This window comes from Camelus dromedarius, chromosome 10, assembly GCF_036321535.1.
Source record: "Camelus dromedarius isolate mCamDro1 chromosome 10, mCamDro1.pat, whole genome shotgun sequence".
Lineage (NCBI taxonomy): Eukaryota > Metazoa > Chordata > Mammalia > Artiodactyla > Camelidae > Camelus > Camelus dromedarius.
In genome coordinates this window covers 36,382,544-36,401,515 of record NC_087445.1, presented here as the reverse complement: position 1 = coordinate 36,401,515, position 18,972 = coordinate 36,382,544, and the positions used below count along the sequence as shown (strand labels likewise).

At 36.9% G+C, this 18,972-nt stretch overlaps 1 protein-coding gene across 3 annotated transcripts in view; it reads right to left on the bottom strand.

Annotated features, from left to right (window-relative positions):
- The window catches only part of CFAP95 (cilia and flagella associated protein 95), a 129,810-nt gene that overhangs the window by 11,501 nt on the left and 99,337 nt on the right, over nucleotides 1-18,972 (bottom strand). For 2 of the 3 annotated variants that reach the window (XM_031449843.2, XM_010999843.3), the window contains one exon: nucleotides 7,761-8,012. The exons of the other annotated variant lie outside the window; for it this stretch is intronic. In XM_031449843.2, coding sequence (XP_031305703.1) covers nucleotides 7,824-8,012 — 189 coding nt within the window. In that variant the 3' untranslated portion in view covers nucleotides 7,761-7,823. Of the gene's footprint in view, nucleotides 1-7,760; nucleotides 8,013-18,972 lie in introns of those variants that run through there. 3 annotated transcript variants of the gene reach the window in all.

Below are 18,972 nucleotides of genomic sequence, written 5' to 3'. Positions count from 1 at the left end.
ATAGGCAAGACTTTTAAGATTTCGTATTTAACTGTTAACCAGATTTCTCATTAGTATTAACAAACTCAGGAGATTAGAATAACTCACTTTTTCTCAAGAATCCTTAGAGTTGAATGATTATAATTTTTTTCTATAAGTACGTCTCTTCCTTGCATTGCTGTATACCAAGACCGCAGGCTGCCTGCTCTCTCTTGTTACAAATTTTACTATTTGGTCAATCACTCTATTTTTAAAAGCCAGGTATTATTAATATAAATTAATATTTCATAAAGAGAATATGAATTATAAAATAATAGTTTTGTGTGAAAGATGGGAACTGGTACATGCCATCAATATTTTCTTCTTTTAATTGCAGCTCTGTAGAGTACCTACTTCCACAGTTAATGATTGGTCCCCTATGGTGCTGTAAATAGGCAGACCATGGAGAATTCAAATTTGAATGTCATTCACTTCGATATTTTGGTTATTTACTTCAGCTGTTTTACTTCAGTAGGACAGTTGCTGTCCACTCCCAGTATGACACAAAGGTGACTTTTAACACAAGAGTAACGTAGAGTTTATGTTCAGAGGACAAGAAAAAAAATGACAAAATTCTGTCATTTATTCATTAAATAGTTCTCAAGCCCATAACATAAACAGAAGGCACCATGATTAGGGATAAAATGAGCCATTACCAGTGGCCTTCAGAGTACTTATGAAACAATTTCATTTTCTATAATAAGAAATTTAAGTGAGGAGGGCTTAAGACAAATGTAAAAAGGCAAATTATACCACTTTAAAAATGTATCCTAAATATCCAGCTCAGCACCATCATTCTCCAAGTTTACAGCTGTCATGGTCGGTTACACTGTAGATAACCGAATCTGTACAATGAGTGTACAGATCTGAGAAAGGTAGTGTGCACGCTGATTCACTTTCAGTACAGCATTTCCTCAAAACAGCTCTCTTCTCCGCTCCTCTTCCATGCCATCTTTTCAGCCCTCAATCTCACTAGCTGCCTTTATCACACCTACTGTGCTACATTATTCAACTCTCACCATCTCTGGGACATGGGCAGTATTTGTTCAAATTGGTGTCCTGGTTTGTAAGCAAATATTTTTTACTTTCTGGAGAATTTCAGTCACATTGATGGATGGTCTGGCAAACTGCCTTGTCATACAAGGACATAAAATTTTCTTAGGCAAATTTTGCCAACTCCTCCCATTTCCCAAGATTACCACTGAAGCCTTTGATAATCTAAACATGTTAATTATATGATCATATGGATTACAATTATTATCAATTACCCATGTACTCACTATACCAGCATAGGATTATGACAGATGCCTTTATGCCAGTTCCCTCAGCATTTCTGAGTGCCTGCTGTGTTTAGACACAAGTGGCCCCCAAATGAGTAGATATGAACCCTGCTCTCCAAGAACTGTGAAATGGTAGTAAGAAAAGCAGGTGAGTGTCATAATAGAGAGAGACACACAAAGCACAAATGGCTGGGGGAGCAACTAATTCCAGACTTGAGGAGAGTTAGGGAAGATTTCAGAGGGGGCACTGTTTCTCAAAACAGCAAAAAGTGGTCACAATTCTATGTTTTGAGCCTCTAAGTCTATAGCACCCTTTTATCTTATGGTTTATAAAAACAATCACCAACAAATTACATGGGAAAATAAGGGTTTCACATACATTATAATATCAGGCAGAAAGTGGTCAGGCTACAGGAGAAGCACAGAGCTTGCTTTCTATTAGGAGGATCAGGTGGGCCATGGCTTGTGTGGCCATTTGACAAACAGACCACAACACAGGACACTGGAAAGTCACAGGCTAACTGACCAGTATCTCCTTAGTCTCTAAGAGCTAAATCGTATTTGCCTCAACAGTGAGGATATGAAGAGAGCTCTGGGTTTATTTTCAAGAGCTCTTGGTTCGAATACCAACAAGCCCCCTCATCAGTTGGAGGCTTAAGTGTCAAAGAGAAGGATTAACGATAATCATGTACATACACTTGCACATACACACATACAATATCTGTTGAAGTTGTTCTGATGATGAAATATTGTAAATATACTAAAAGTGCTGGCACATGTTAGTTCTCAACTCTGGTAGCTGACTCTAGATCCTACATTCTGTACTCTAGACCAGTTTTAAGAAACTCAGTTTAGTCTCTTTATGTATTTAACTGCTGCCTCTGCCAACTTCTAACCATGGATGACTTGGCTTCAGGGTTTCTTTTCTGTAAATCTCCTGAAATGATACACATCACTGGATGCACAGCACTGTCTTACAAGGAGCCAAATTTAAGGGTTGACTGCCTCCCTGAGCTAGGAACTGCTTTGATCCTTTAATGGCAATGAGATAGTTCTAGAACACCAAGTGAAAGAGAGAAGTCAACGTATTTTTTTCTTATTCCTTTATTCTCCACCTGCACTATTTCCACATCTCTGACAAAGAAGAAACTCTTCACAATGCTCAGCTATTCAGGACTCCTGAGTGGAGTAGTTCACTTTGTCTTAGGAATGGAACCAGAGGGGTTATCCCAGCCCATAACTAGGCTCCCAAAAGACCAACAATGACATGAGCCTCAAGTGACAAAAAAGCACCAAATTATGTTACCAATTTAAGACAAATGGGGACAGCTCCCTCTCTGTTATCCAGTAGAAATACTGAACAGGAGGAGGCAAATTTCTGTACAAAGACAGATTTTCATAAGAAGCATGCATAAGTACATACTGTGGTAGTCTGTAAAAATGGACACAAATTATTCCCTCGTCCTACCCACACTCTTTGGTAGAGCCCATCCACACAGACTCCAGGCTGGCCTATTGACTTGCTCTGGCCCATCTCAAGACATAGGCAGACGTTTGACAAACCCTTGTGCATAGAAGCTTCCCCAGGTCCCTGCCACTACCACAAAATGAACAAGTCCAGCCTACTCTGCCATACAATGAACAACTCACAGCCAGGGCATGCCTGACATTCCAGCTGACTTTGAACCAAATGCCAACCAGATAAGGCCATCCTAGAACCACCCAGCCGGAGCTGAACCAGCCTACAACAGAGAAAGCACCCAGTGGACCACAGAACAATAAGAAATAACATCTGCATTATTTTTTTTGAGTCAGTATTTTTTCAGGTGGTTATCAAAAACTAATTGATAAAAGCACACATTCTGTTTTATGGTTGCCAAATATAAATGCTTTATATGAATGTGTGTGTGTGTACAAATATATATATGTATGCACGTATATTTTATCTTCTAGCAATGGGCACACAGACCTTACTAGTAACTTGTTAAATAGTTACAGTTTATTTGATCTTCTTCCAAAGGAAAGGACAATTTCATTACTTTGTGATCTCAGAGTGTTTCCCAATGTTCTTCTCTTACTAGGAATATTTGTAACTTTTTCAGAGCAAAAGGTCTGGATTTCATTAGATTGTCAAAGAAGTTCATGAGCGCAGCAGGTTAAGATTCACGCTTAAAGCAGAAATTTTAGCATGAAGGAAGAGTGTTTGTTAGAAAATGAGATGAGTCTGATTCCTGGAGAACAAGCCCTAGTTACTATCTTGACATGAAAAGTAGAGCTATGTGATGAAAAATTAAAGAACCCATTTCCCAGAATTTTATGAATAACTTCAATATTACTATATTGACTTACTTTATAATCATCATTATCACTATCATTATCAAAAATACTGATTCAGCACACACATGTGCATCATAAATGTTCACTTAACAGTGCTTGCCTACAAGATCATCCAGGTTCTGTTCATTTTCAACAATTTTGTTGCACTGTAGCAGAAATTCCAGTATTTGATTCTAAATGAAAACTTCCAAGCTGCTTCTCAAGCCCAAAACAAAAATCTGTTTTTTTCAGATTATGTGTCCCAATTTTTTGAAAATTATGTTACAAAAGATTATGATCTTAAAAGATAAATAAACAAATTTAAAAACCAAAAATAAAAAATAGATATGAATAAAGATTTCTCCAAGGAAGATATACAAATGGCCAATAAGCACATGGAAAGATGCTCAACATCATTAGCCATCAGGAAAATACAAATCAAAACCATGAGACACCTCTTCACACCCACTAGGATGGCTATAATCAAACAACGGAAAACAAAGGATGTTGGCAAGGATATGAAGAAATGGGAACCCTTATGCATTGCTAGTGGTAATGTAAAATACTCTGGAAAATAGTTTGGCAGTTCATCAAAAGGTTGAATGTATAGTTACTGTATAACCCAGCAGTTCCACTCCTATGTACATGACCAAGAGAAATGAAAATATATGTCTAAACAGAAACTCATACTTGGAGATATAGATAGATAAATAGATAGATAGATAGATAGATAGATAGATAGATAGATAGATAGATAGATATGGCACCATTATTTATAATAGCCAAAAAATTACCCAATGTCCATCAACTGATGAATGGATATATTGTGGTGCAGCTATATAATGGAATATTATTCAGCCAAAAAAGAATGAAGCACTAATATTTCATTCAACCTGAAACCTTGAAAACATTATGCTAAGTGAAAGAAACCAGTCACAAAAGACCATGATGTCACTTATATAAAATAACAAGAATAGGCAAATCTATAGAGACAGAAGTGGTTGCTTAGAACTGAAAGATTGGGAGGGAATGGGGAACGACAACTAATGGATATGGGGTTTCTTTTGAGGGTGGTGAGAATGTTCTAAATTGATTGTGTTAATGGTAGCACATCTCTCTGAATCTACCAAAAATAATTGAATTACACATTTTAAAAGGGCGAACTTTATGGCATGTGAATCGTATCTCAATAAAGCTGTTAAAAATTTTTTTTACAAAGCTTAGGATCTTCGTATTTGGGACACTGATTTACTGTGTGAGATTTTGTTTGGGTTTTCCACTTTGATTTACAATGGTTGCCTTGTGCTTGCCCTACCACAGCTATTTGGAGTGAGCTTCCAGCTATTGGCAAACTGCTCTGCCACTGACTCTGAAATAAAGTTAGCTTTTGGTCAGTATAGTTTTAGAAGATAATCTTTCTGCTGCTCTATTCTTGATGGTGGCAGTGCCAGGCATTTTTGTGGGCTCTCCCAGCCTGCCGCATATACTCTATGCCCCATAGGAAGGACTTCACCATTTCTGCCTAGGGTCTTCCTGAATCTGGAGTTTTCCTGTATCTCTGGAGCACCGGAATCCAGGGAGTTATTTTCCTATGTAAATAAACCAGTAAGCTGGCTGGGCTCTGCTTCTTGTCTTCATCTACTTGCTCCATATCCTAGGGGTTGAGTCTAGTACTCTCACTTCTTGCCTCAGCACAAATGGATTCCCAGCATAAACCAGTGGATCTGAGATTTCTCTACTCTGTAATTCTAAAGTGAAGACTTTGGCCCACTCTCCATCTCTGCTTTCTACATCATCTACTCCAGGATCTCAATTCCTTCTTGAACTCAACCAGATTTGCTGTCCCTACTTTAAGGATGCAGCCTCTGCCTTTGTCATCCTAATCTCAGTCACCAAGAAGCTATCAATTTTGTCACTTTTCTACCACCCCTTTCCCTCTACAACTTATTTCATATTTGTCCAACCTCTCCTTACGTAAAGGGGCAGAATGCCTTCCACAAATAAGAAATATACCAGGTGAGAATTGCAGCAAAATGATGAACTTACCCATCTAAAGAGGGCCTCCCACCATACCCCTGCTGATTACTGCTGTATCAAAATCAGACCAGTGCTGCCAGATCTGCCAATTTGTCAAGGACATAAAAATTCATATTTTAAAGCAAAATGTCCTAGTCTATAAAATTTGGCTCAATTTTTCAAGATGTATGGGGGGAAAAAAAACTCTGAAGACTAATATAAAACATATCTGTAGGCCAAACTTAACTCAAGGACCACCATTGTAATACATCTACTTGGGATCTGCCCAACCCATCTCCCATTCTCCCAGCAGCAGTCTGCATTCTGCCACAGTGAGCTCACACCAACAGTTCTGACATAATAACACATAACAGGCAAAAGAAAAGTACTGAACAAATATGAATGATAACTGTATAAACACAAGAGATAGTGTTATTTTCGTGTCTCAGGTGAAATCCTATGAAGTATACGTGTAGAACCATCAGGAGGCAGTGTGGTCACTTCCTAAAGAAGATATTTCTCCAATGGTCAAATCTGAGTTCCAGTTTTTGTTGTTTGAAATGGTATTTGATTCTGGTGAGAACCATTAAAGCAGTTATGTAAAGAAATCCAAATCAACACAAAATAATTATACCTAAAAGATCTAAGTAATCTTTTTTTTCCAATACATCACTTTACCCTACCAGTTTAAAAATCCCTCTTACTTAATTCTCTGTCGAACCAAACCAAAGCTGATTTATAAATTGATCCCTCATGGCAGACCCAGGTCATTTATGCAAAATGTGATGTTAATCATTGTGACAATATCAAATTCCTACTAAAGTAGGTGGATTTTTTTCCTAAGTAAAAGGCATTGTTCAAAGGTAATGATATGGTCATTAAGATGTCTTCTTTACAAAAAGAAAAAAATCAAATTATGAGTAGCTTGACATCCAGATTTGCATACTTCAAATAGCTGTGCATCCTAGATATGTTAATGAACGTTTAAACTTAAATTTGTAGTCTGTGGAAGGAAAGGTAATTCTAGGTAGGTATCCACTATAATAGATAATATACAAAGAATTAACATCACATATGTATGTATAATACACATATATATTTGTGTACATGTCAGACACACTTTAAAGCAGCAAGAAATTATAGTAAAACTCTGCTAGTGAATGCTTCCTTGGCGTTCACCACCACATTTTCTTTATTAGTTATTATTTCTCTACTCATAAAGCTTATAGTCTTTCCCACATTTTGCTAATCAAATTAGCATTTATCATGAAATATTACTTCATGAATTTTTTAAAAAGGAAAACGAGAATAAATTTAGCTTAGGCTTACCAAATAAATAAACCCATCCTCAGAAAAATTAAAAGTTCAACCACCCCTCAAAGATCAACTAGAATCTGCTATTTATATAACCCTGGGCAACCTTCTTGAACCTTCGTGAGTCTCTGCTCATCTGTAAAATTGAAGGGTAAGTCAAAACAACTGCTAGGATTTCTTCTAAATCTAACACTAGATGATTGGATTTTCCATCAAACCCCTAAAGTTTCACTAGGATTCTGTCTGCATCTCTGCTACCCCATACAATCAAAAAGTGTTATACTGAATAAGGAAAAATATGTTGATTATGCTGATGATAATTCACAGTGCAGCTAGCCACCATAGATATATTAAACATAAACAGACACACTCCCCCCAACACACACATACACACACACACTCAATATTATTAAAAACAGGAAATACTGAACGTTGGCTTTCTGTAAACTCTCTCTTCATCCCAGGATAAGTGTTGCTGAAACTTGTCGAATTTGAGTATCACCTAAATTTTTATTCACTTATAAGTACAATTTAAGTTTTAAGTAATGTCATTTTTTTTAAAATTAGGTACACCCTAAACAATCATAAGCATGACTGTGTTAGCATTATGCATTTTTCCTAATAAGATTTAAAATAAATACAGTCAATAAAATAAAATAAGATAAAATTCCTCCAAGTACCATATGGTTGAGGGTTGCATATCCTCAATGATAAACATACTAAATTTTGGAAAATATCAGAATAGCTTATGAAAAGGAGGATATACATACTGGTCTAGAATATAAGATTTTGTGTTAGAGGAACCTACTATGGTAATACTTCCATTGCATTTATTACAATAGAAAATCATCAACTGTTACATCCATTACCTTTCATTAGTTATTTTAAAAAGGGGACAATAGGACCACTTGTTAATTGGTAAAGTTTTTGTTTTACATATGAATTGGCATAAATCCCACTCTCGTCGTGCCAAGTGTTAATGCCAAATCTTTTGGAACCATTTAGATCTGTGAACTGAGACCGGCATTTTCTGTGGACTATTGAATAATCATCTTGACAAGGATAATCCTATGGGGAGAAAAAGAGAATATTAAATGACTGAAATATGTAAAAAGGAGTGATTTCCAAAAGTTGATCTTTAATGTGTTAGTCTTACTAACACAGGTTCAAAGGTTAATTTTCAAACAATTGAGTAATTTAATCTTTCAAATTACTAATGCCTCTTGTATTTGGCTGTTGCAGTCATAAGTACTTCAAATTCTAAAAGAAGAATCTAGTTCATGGTTGTTTTATCTATAAAATTAAAGTGATAAATTATTATATATGTAAAATTTTCTAAACCATAAATACACAGCATAAAAACAATTTAAATTATATGACCATCTACATGAGACAAAACCAATTACAATTTAACTACTATTCAACACTTTTCAAAATTAATATGTTATAATCATTCCAAAGAATAATATCTTGGGTTATATTTTTAATAATTACTATCAAGTCATACTTGCCAGTGAATGACAAGTTCAAAGATTCATTCCTATTGGAAATTTACCTCAGTATAACCCAGTATAATATTTAAGGTATTTATCCTTAAAGGCTTCATAAAAGCTTCTGTTACAAAACAAGATACTATCATTGACTATTTTCCAAAGGAAATATTGATTCCTTCAGTTTACATCAAGGGTAATGGTAGATGAGGAACAAAACTATAAAACAATGAAAGAAAACCAAAAGAGTTCTAATCTTAGATGGGCTTTATCAAAATTAATTGAAAATTCTAACCATATGTTCAACCATAGCAACCATTATAGTGTCTATTTACTAAGTGCCTATTATGGGTTGAACATGGTAGTTGAGTATTTGTAACTTTTAATTCATAACAGGAACAGGCTTTATTACTCCCACTTTACATATAAGAAAAGACCATTTGCTTAAAATATGAGGAGAGAATTTAAAGAATGCCAATATTAAATGATTCATCCAGAATTTCAAGCTATCTGCCTGTAAGGCATATTATCCCTTCAGGACTCTCATGAAATTCTTAATAATTAAGATATAAAATATATAAACAATAAAATCCAAAAGCTCATAATATCCAAGCCACTTTCTATATAGTTTAGAGCTTTTGCTTTGTGTCACTGGAGGTCTGTTTCTTTGGGGTTTGTTTGTTTTCAGTCAGGTAGAGGCCCTTTAAATGAGATTTGAGCATCATTGGTCAAACTGCTCACTAAGAAGGAAGCAGGATCTGCCCATTCCTACCCCAGTTGCAGGAGAACTAAAGGGAGCTTCACATGCAACGTCAACATGTTCCTTTAGCATCTCCTAGGCAGAGAGGATGACTTATTTTGATGAGGTGAGTGACAAGATTAAATGTGATGTTTTAGAAAAAGGATTTGGCAGCAGAAGGTACTCAAGACTGAAGGTGAAAAGGACTGGGTTCCAGAACTATGATTAGAATTAGATCTTAACAACTCACTTGTCACCAACTGATGGATGGATAAACAAAATGTGGTCTGTCCACACAATGAAATATTGTTTGGCAATAAAAGGAAAAAAATATTGGTAGTTTTAGAGCATGGATGAACCTTGAAAACATTATGCTAAGTGAAAGAAGCTAAGCCAAAAGCCACATTGTATGATTCTTGATATGAAATGTCCAAAATAGGCAAGTCCACAGAGAGAGAAAGTAGCTTTGCCAGGGGATAGGAGGAAGGGAAGGAATGAGTGATTGTTAATGGATGTGATGGCTAATTTTATGTGTCAACTTGGGATCACGAGGCACCAAGATATTTGGCTAAACATTATTTCTGAGTTGTGTCTGTGAGAGTGTTTCCAGATGAAATTAGCATTTAAATTGGTGGACTCAGAAAAGCAGTTTGCCTTCCCCAACGTGGGTGGGCATTATCCAATCCAAGGAGAGCCTAAATAGAAGAGAAAGGCAGAGAAAGTAAGAACTAGCCCCCTCCTGCTTGATTGCTTGAGCTGAGACATTCATCTTATCCTGCTCCTTGGTACTTCTGGTTCTCCAGCCTTCAAACTTGAAGTGAATTACATCACTGGCTTTCCTGGGTTTTTAGCTTTGGTTTTGTTTCTGTAGAGAAACTTGACTAATACAATGGGTATGGGGTTTCTTTTTAGGATGGTGAAAATGTTCTGAAATTGATGGTGGCAATGACTGTATGACCCTGTAGATATATTAAAAATCACTGAATTGCCTGCCTTAAATGGGCAAATTTTATGGCACATAAATTAAACCTTAATAAATTATATCTCAGTAAAGCTGTTATTTTTTAAAAATGGATAAATAGGGGTGAGCAATTCTGAAGTTAGGAAACCTGATTAAGAGGTTGTTGCCTGTTAACACACATAAAATTGAGTGCCTCCCATTATCAGAGATGTATTGGTACAACAGCTCCCCACTCCCCACCAAAACCCCCACAAAACTGATGTGTAATATTTGCCAATTTCTGTGATGTAAATATTCCTTTCCCAGGGGATAGGAAGAAGAAGAGGAATGAGGAGTGAGGAAACCGTGGCTGACTTCAAGCTACCAAGTAAGGCCACTAGCAAACAATAAGTTGGGAAGACATGAGCATATTTATCTCATGGAAACTTTAAGAGTTGACTCCAACTCATCCTGAATCCACCTCTCCCATTTCCCACTGTATAGTAGCCAAGCAGTTTGAGTAGGTTAACTCCCTTCCAGCTTTAGAGACAGAATCTTATTGGCCCAAAAAAAAAAAAAAAAAAAAAAAATCAGGATAATCTCAGTCCACTCTCAATGATAGTGATTGGTTTCATGTTAGGCATGTGACTTGAGTTTGTCCAAACAGCTTAAAGCCTGAGACGTCTGTTCAATGGCTTGGGGAGAAAATGCTCTTTTCTCATTACTGGACATAAATAAGAAAGTATCTAGCCCAGGTTGCTGTTGGCAGTCTGCCTATAATCAGTATAGCATGAAACCAACACCATAAAATGCAGATTTGAGAGTTAGTGAAAAGTACAATGACAGTGCTGTATCAATCCTTTCCTGAAGCCAGACTTTTCAAAAAATATGAGCCAATAAATTGCTTTTACTGCCTAATCTGGTTTGAGTTGGTTTTTGTACAACTTACTAAAAGCATCCTATTATATACCTGAATAACCTGCAATATCGGAACACCGAGGTATTGAGAGTCAGAGCAAGGAAATGGGTCAAAAACAAGAGAGCTGGGCATATAAAAAAAGTAGGAGGAAAGGCGAATAGTAAATTTGTGCCTAAGCATACACTTAGGAATTAGAAGGATACAACCATAGAATAGGTGAATAAAGAAGGTTTTAAAAAATAAGAACAATTAGGAGCCAGGAGGGTATAATTATTATAAGGAAGCAGAACAAAGGACGTTTTTCAAAATTTAATGCAAAAGGCACAAAATAGAATAGAAAAAAGCAGCTTCATCAAGAACCACCTTAAAGGGTCTTAATATTGACTGCATCTCACACCCAAAGCCAAACTAAGATGGTGGGAGTTTTGGACAAGCAAGTAATTTGGTGCACCTCTTAAATCAAGTATATAGGGAGGGGGTAATCATTTCAAAATTATTAGTAGTTTTCACCTGACAGTGTGTATAACCACCCATTTATTCAGGAGGAGATCAAAATTTGTTTCAGAAAAAAGTGGCAACCAAAGAGCAAAGTCATTATCACCTTCTAATGCAAAATACAGTTTTTCCAAAAGAAAACAGCTTACAATCCAATTCACACGCTGGAGGATTTTAAGATATCAATGATCACACCTGGAAGACTCAGATCATAGATTTCTCCAAGCATGTAGAAAAAACATCCTTTGCCATTAAGGCTTAAACAAGAGTTGGAATGGAGACAAGGAAGATAGGGAAGAAGTCTGGGGCACTGTAGGAAGGAGAAAATAAGGGAAAAGGGAAGCAGGACAGCTGAAATAGTCAACATAGCTCCCAATTTTCCCATCTCTAGACTTAAATCAGACTGAGTCCCACTGACCTGGACAGAGAGAAGTGCATTAGATAAATGAGAATAATGGCTGAAAGGAATAAGGGGTCTCCTGACCCCCATCTCGCATGAGAACTCGAAACAGACCAACTCTCAGGCTGTCTTTTCATTTGCCTGGGGCACAGCCAAACCCAAACTGGTAGAGCAGTATAGTTAGGCAGAGGGGGGCTCTGAGAATCATCAATCCTGAGCCACATTTGGTGTCCTGTGGCATAAATAAGATCCCGAAGAAGTTGCAAGTCTGCAGAGGGGATTCAACTCTCAGCTGCAGAGCTGAGCATTGGAGCTGGGACTTAATGGGAAGGCTTTGTGGGGTCAACAGTATCTACAGGAGTAGAAATGAGACAGAGTCATCTCAAACATGCCATGAGGGCTCCAATCAAGCCCAGAGAAAAAGAGTGAGAAATAGAAAAAGACTGACAGTTAACAACATCCACAGACTACAGCCATTTATGCCAGCAAGGAAAAGAGCAACCATCTGGACTAGGGATATCATCCTGGAGACCAGAATAGGCAGAGGACACCATAAAAAAACCCCCGCTCTTCTCCTCTGGCATTGGGATGCTAAGCTGCATCCCTCTTTCCATACACCTGGATGTCATCTTGGCAAGAGATGCAGTCTCTATTGCTGCATAACTGGCCAGCCCGTATGTAGCAGTATAAAACAGTAGTCATTTCCAGAATCTTTGGGTCAGGAATTTGGAAAGGTATAGCTAAGACAGCATCTCTTTGTTTCATAATGTCTGGGGCCTCAGCTCAGACTTGAAAGCTGAGAGTGACTCAAGTACTGCAGTGGAAACATTTCTCATTCTAACTGGTAGTTAATGCTCACTGTCTGCTGGGACTTCAGCTAGGACTGTTGATGGAACAACTACACAGGTCCTCTCTTTGTGCCTGCATGGGCTTTCTAACAGCATGGTGGCTGGGTTCTGAGAATAAAGATGGTACAGAGAACCAGAAGGAAGCTGCATTGCTTCTTATCACCTAACCTCAGAAGTCACACAGCACCACCTCCATCATAGTCATAGTTCACCCAGGTTCTAGGGGTGGTAACGTGGACTCTGCCTCTCAATGTGAAGGGTGTCAAAATCACATTGTAAGAGCATAAGGGATGGCAGCATGTGTTGCAACCATTTGGGGAAAATAATCTGCCACAGGGATAAAAATAGGGTGAATCCACCCCTAAATTCAATGACTTGCTAGGAGAACTCACCAGACTCAAAATGAAATTGTACTTGTGGCTATTATTTTTTTTCTTCTTCAGTTTTACTAGGTAGAATTATTACAGTTTGACTGCACATATATATTATATTGCATGTAAATACATATATACAATATACTGCACATTTTTTGGTTTACATATATGTATTGATCATTGTTTCTAAGAACAGATTAGAGCTTTAGCTTTTTAAACTTACATAGTTATCAAAGGAATAAAGCCAACCACAAAATAAGAATCAACAGAATGCAGGAATCCAATCATAAAGAACAGTCAAATGTGCTTACACATATTCAAGAAATCAATCATCTAAGTTATAAATAATAAGTAGTTTGTGTTCTTTTTGTTTTTTAGATTCCACATGTAAGTGATATCATATGGCATTTTTCTTTCTCTTTCCAGCCCACTTCACTTAGAATACTTGTGGCTGGAATTTATTACAGCAAACGGATTCAAAGCAAAATCAGCAAAGGGAAAAGGCATAAGGGCTAATAGCCACAGGAAACTAGGTGCAAGCTTCTGAGACTCAGAGACCTCTCCCAGTCTGTCACACAGGAGGCGCTTAATTCCCACAGCCATGAGTTGTGAAATACTGTCTACTGGGGAAGCTCATTAGAGACTCCAAGGCCAAGATTTTTCTTGGGAGCTGGTCACATAGGCACCCTCTGCCTAGCACATAACGAAATTCCAGACTCCCAGAAGGAAAACAGGTGTTCAACATAAGCCACATTGTTTGCACAAACAATTTAGACACAGTGAGCAACTCTTCTTAGGGAATTCTTATCTCTAGATGCCAACCAAAAGCCAATCTTGCAAGCAGACCTTTTAACAGGTGACAGCCTCAGTCCCGCTATGTTAGCTCTTTTCTACAAACAGGGGCTAGGAGAGGATCTCTGAGAAAGTGAGAGTTTTTTCAAGGATGATTAAATATTTCCTATAGGAACTATTTAAAGTATGGAATCAGACTAATTTTTACATGAATTGAAGAGTCAGTGTTTTCCCACTGGTGATGGGCTCAGGAAGAAGGCCAGCAATCAGTTAGACATATTTCCTCTGCATGTCTGAGGCACAGATAGTTATTATATTTCTAACACCCTAACATAATATTTAAATGGTTGTTCAACATCTGTTTAGTAGGGGTGGGAAGAAGTGTTTAGAAATGGTGTATAGAAACAGATTTGTGAATTATCACACATTATTGGCTGATCCACTATGCTGGTGCCACACAGACCCTGAGTTCTGACAAAGTTCACGTAAGATAGGACAATCACTGCAAGCTTTTTCTGAACCCTCCAGGTAGATGAGGGTAACTGAAAGAATTTGTCTGAATTATGGAATAGGTAGGCATCAGAGCACAATGGCTTATGCATAGCCAGACTGGAGGAGACATTTCACAAGAAGAATTACTAGCTTAATTGGGAATAAAAAACCAGTTATGTTCCATAACTTCAAACCTGGACAGCTGGGAGAATTCTAACAAAACTAAAAAGAATAGGAAAGATACGGAGATGGGGGGGAGTTGTTTTAAGGGAGAAAAGATGATTCACTTTTTAGATATTTTTAGAGATGACATCTGTACAAAATGTTTATCTGAAAGGTACTGCTGTGGGACAGGTGGCCTGGAGAAAGGTCAGGGCCCTAAGCAGAGCAGTGATCACTGGCTCGGGAAAACAGCTATAAAGAACATTACTGGGATCAGGGACTATATCTGAATATGGACTGTGGCTTATATAATGATACTGTATCGATTTTCCCAAGGTTGAAAATTTTACCATAGCTATGTGTCCTTGTTATTAAGAAATATGCACTGAACTATTTAGAGGTAAAAGGGCACAAAGTCTCAAGCCTACTCTCAAATGGTAAATAATTGACGACTCTAGCTAAAGATGGGAGCTCTTTGTACTATTCTTGTAACTTTCTTGTAAGTTTGAAATTATATAAAAATAATTTACTTCAAAAAAGTGATGGTTATAGAGCCATGGGAGTGGATGAATTCTCTGAGATTGTATAAAATGAGAGCAGCAGGGTTCTGTGACCCAAATCTTGGGGACACTCGTGGCTGGGTCCATAAAGAAACTATGAAAGACAGAGAAGAAGAGGTATGGAGAGAGTGTTGGAATGTCCTAGATTCTGAAGAGTGGAAGGGTGAAGAATTGTAGCCAACAATTACTCACTTCCTAAGAAGCATTATAGAGGGCAAGACCTGACATAACACAACCAATAGTAAGAATCAATCTCTTGTTATCTTTGAGCATGCTGTTTCAGGGAAGGGTTGAGGAAGTTGAATGAAACATCCTGATAGTAGATAAAAAGAGTGTCAGAAAAAGGAATACTGAGGACCAATAGGCCCTGTAGAAACAGGAACCACTAAAGATCCAGCAAGAATCACTATTGGAAAGATCTGTGTTAAGGTTAATAAAGGTTTCTTCTTCCTTTACTCCTCTTTCTCTTCCTTCTTTGTAACAAATCATAGAAAAACAGGTTAGGATATTACAGAAGGGTCCTCCTGAGCCCCCAGTTGACCTTCCTTCATTTTGAAAGACAAATAGAACATGATTTTACCCCTTATATCAGTAAAATGTATCAGTGTAACAATAAGTGATGAGTACCCAACTCTTAGATTCCCATCCTCTTCCCACCCCCATTCCCATAGCCTCTGAGCACCATTATCTCTTGAATCTTTTTTCAAAAGAAAATGACATTGCTGTTTCTTAGTCAACCATATACCCAGTCCTTACCCAATTTTCCTGATATTTCAAGGGTCTGTTCTGTGGTCACACTTATTCTTATCTGATTTCATCATTTTTTTTTTCATACTTTATTTATCAAGGTGATTTTCAGTTTTAGGCCTGCCTTCTGGAACACCAGTAACTCTCCCTAATTTAATATTATAAGATAATTTGAAAACAGTCTCAATTCATTCATCCAGATAGATCATCCATAAAAATACATAATGGGTTATGTTTCCTGGCCAAATCAGTAACTGCGAACTAACCTTGTATCCACCATTACAGATAGCTATTAACCACCTGGCATTCATACAGCAAAGATCATTCTTCTCTAGCATGCCTATAAGCATCCTCATTTGGGGTACTCCATTTACACTTTAAAAGGTATTGAGGCAACAAGCTTATTTATTTGAATGTCACATTGGATGGAACGAAAATAGATATTAAAGAAGATTGCTGTGATATTTTAATTATTTTCAGTGTACATCATGTATAAACTTCTTTCCCACTTATGTGACTTGACTGAAGGCCTGCCTTCCCCTAATAAAGTTGTCTTATAAGAACACATGCAGAGTGACAAAGGATATAAGAGAACAATTCCCTTACAGACAAATCTACTTTACCAACCCTGGGGATCACAAGGGGATATGCATCTTAGACAGATCCCTTCATTTATTTCTTTCACTATTTTTAAAATGATTTGATTTCTATTGGATATTTTTCCCCCAATGATTTCATTACAGAATAAGAGTAATTGGCAAAGGCAGCTATAAAGAACCTGTAATTAGTTGGAGATATATATATATATATCTATGTAATATATTACATATTTAAGAAACCTTTACTATCTCTTTTTATCTGATAAAATTTTACAAGGAAGAGCATTTGTAACAAATACAAGTATTCAACTAAAGAAAAATAGTCGTGGGAAGTACAAGAAAGTGTAGGCTGTGAATATAAGTATAAACATCTATATCATTAATGAATCCAGTCATCACAAAGAAAAATATAGAGATCTCTACAGACAATCACATCACAAAATAAGCTGACTTTTAAAGATTAATATCGCTCAAACTCTAGTAATGGCCAGGACCAAAAACTAAATAATACACTATTAAACCTTAGTTACTGACACATTTTTCTTTCTTATGCACAAAGTTTGATTGGTCCTATCATTTTAATATAAAAAATAAATATCATTTTCTTATTCCTCACTCTGAGGATATCTGCCACTGTTTCATATTTATAATGGTATGGTTACGTATAAATATGAGGTCCAGGGTTCTCGATTTTTCAATTTTTTCTTTGCTTTTTCTTCTTTAGAAAAGTCAAATACGTTCACCATAAAAATTAAAAATAATCAAAAGGAAGAAAATAAAATCTCCCACAATCTCAAATTCTCTGAGGTAGAACTTAGCTTTTGTGACTTAATCCAGAAACAAAATGAGGTCATGGTTACTTAATTTCAGAAAGCAATATGAGATGAAGGTATACTAGCAGAGGAAATAGGGTTCTTTCCACTGAAAGGATATAACACTAAAAAATAACTGAGAACCTGAATTTCCAGAGAAACAGCCCAAAATTTCTCAACTGTTGGTGATACATGAGGTGAGTGGGAGTTAAGATATTTATTCCTAATTTTCAAGTAGACTTGAATTAAATGTCTGCCAAGATCCTTAATCAAAAAGATTACTTGGTCATAAATAAATAACTAGAGAAACAATTGAGAAACAATCAATGAGAATCAAATCAAATCAAATCATAGAATCTGAGAGTCAGAGAGCTCATAAAGATCTTTCTGTCTGTATCAGTGAGAATCAGAGTCCCCAGAGAATCAGAACCAATAGAAGACAGGCAGAAGGAGAGAGATGACAGAGACAGACTATGATGGACTATCTAACTTACCCATGTATCTATCTATCTCTATCTAAATACAGATCAATGAGGGAAGCTGGGAAAGCCCTGTGGAGCTATAGAGCAACTGCCAGCAGATCCTATGGTTGAAGCAGGGGTCTTAGTGCTGGTAGAATGTCATGAGATTTAGAATCAGAACTGTTTGCCTATAAGCTACAAAATCATGCTTATGTGTACATGTATAAGGTCAGCATACATATGTGCAGTACACAGTGAGATCTTTTAGGCATGAATTTAGGTCAAAGAAGGCCACCATATCCTTCTGAACCCAAGCAATAAAGGGCTGTTTCTACGGTTAACTAGTAGCAGCATTTTGGAACATCTTGACACCAGTTAAAAAATACTAGGTACAATCATATGACCCCTTCCTTCTTCTCCAGTTCCACCCTCCACCACTACCTCATTTGCAGAAGAATCTAAACTCTCTCTCATTTCATTTCAGTCAATAGCACATAATAAGATAAACAAGCATATTCAGCAAATGGCCATTATTCTTTTGTTAGTAGATACTGAATCAGAACCTTTTGTTAGTAGATACTGAATCAGAACCTTAACAGGACAAAAAAGAAAAAATAAATAGTAGATACATTAAGATGCAGTACAAAGAAAGTAGTACTAAAATAAAAGTCATGAAGACACATCATGGACCCTGAAACATTACCTAATTAAAGTAAAGTTCAGCCTTAATTTTCTGGATAAAAATTTGGCAAAAGTCACACTTTATTCCAAACCAGTTGCAGGGCTGGGAGGAGCCATTAACCTCTAAGGTGCTCCCCCTGAGGGACTGGTCATTTGACTCAGTCTTTGGCCCTACCTTTCTTTCCTGCTATCTTGTAGGCTGACTTCCAACACCTGTATTTAGACTCTAGCCAACACTCTGGCTTACCATTTTTTCACCTTTTCAAGTCAATGGCTTGGATTCCATTATAGAAACTCATTCTCATGCCACATCCTGAAATCTGTCATTCCCCAGAGTTGTTCTACATCTGAAATTCCAATAAATTCCAGGACATCTCCTTTGCTTATTACCTCTAATACTTCTAGCTATCTCACGCCTACTCACTACTGCTATGCTTGTTCTTTTTTTTTTGAAAATTCCCTGGACCTTTCAACTTCCTGCATTTGCTAGTCCATGCCTGAACTAATTATTTTCCTT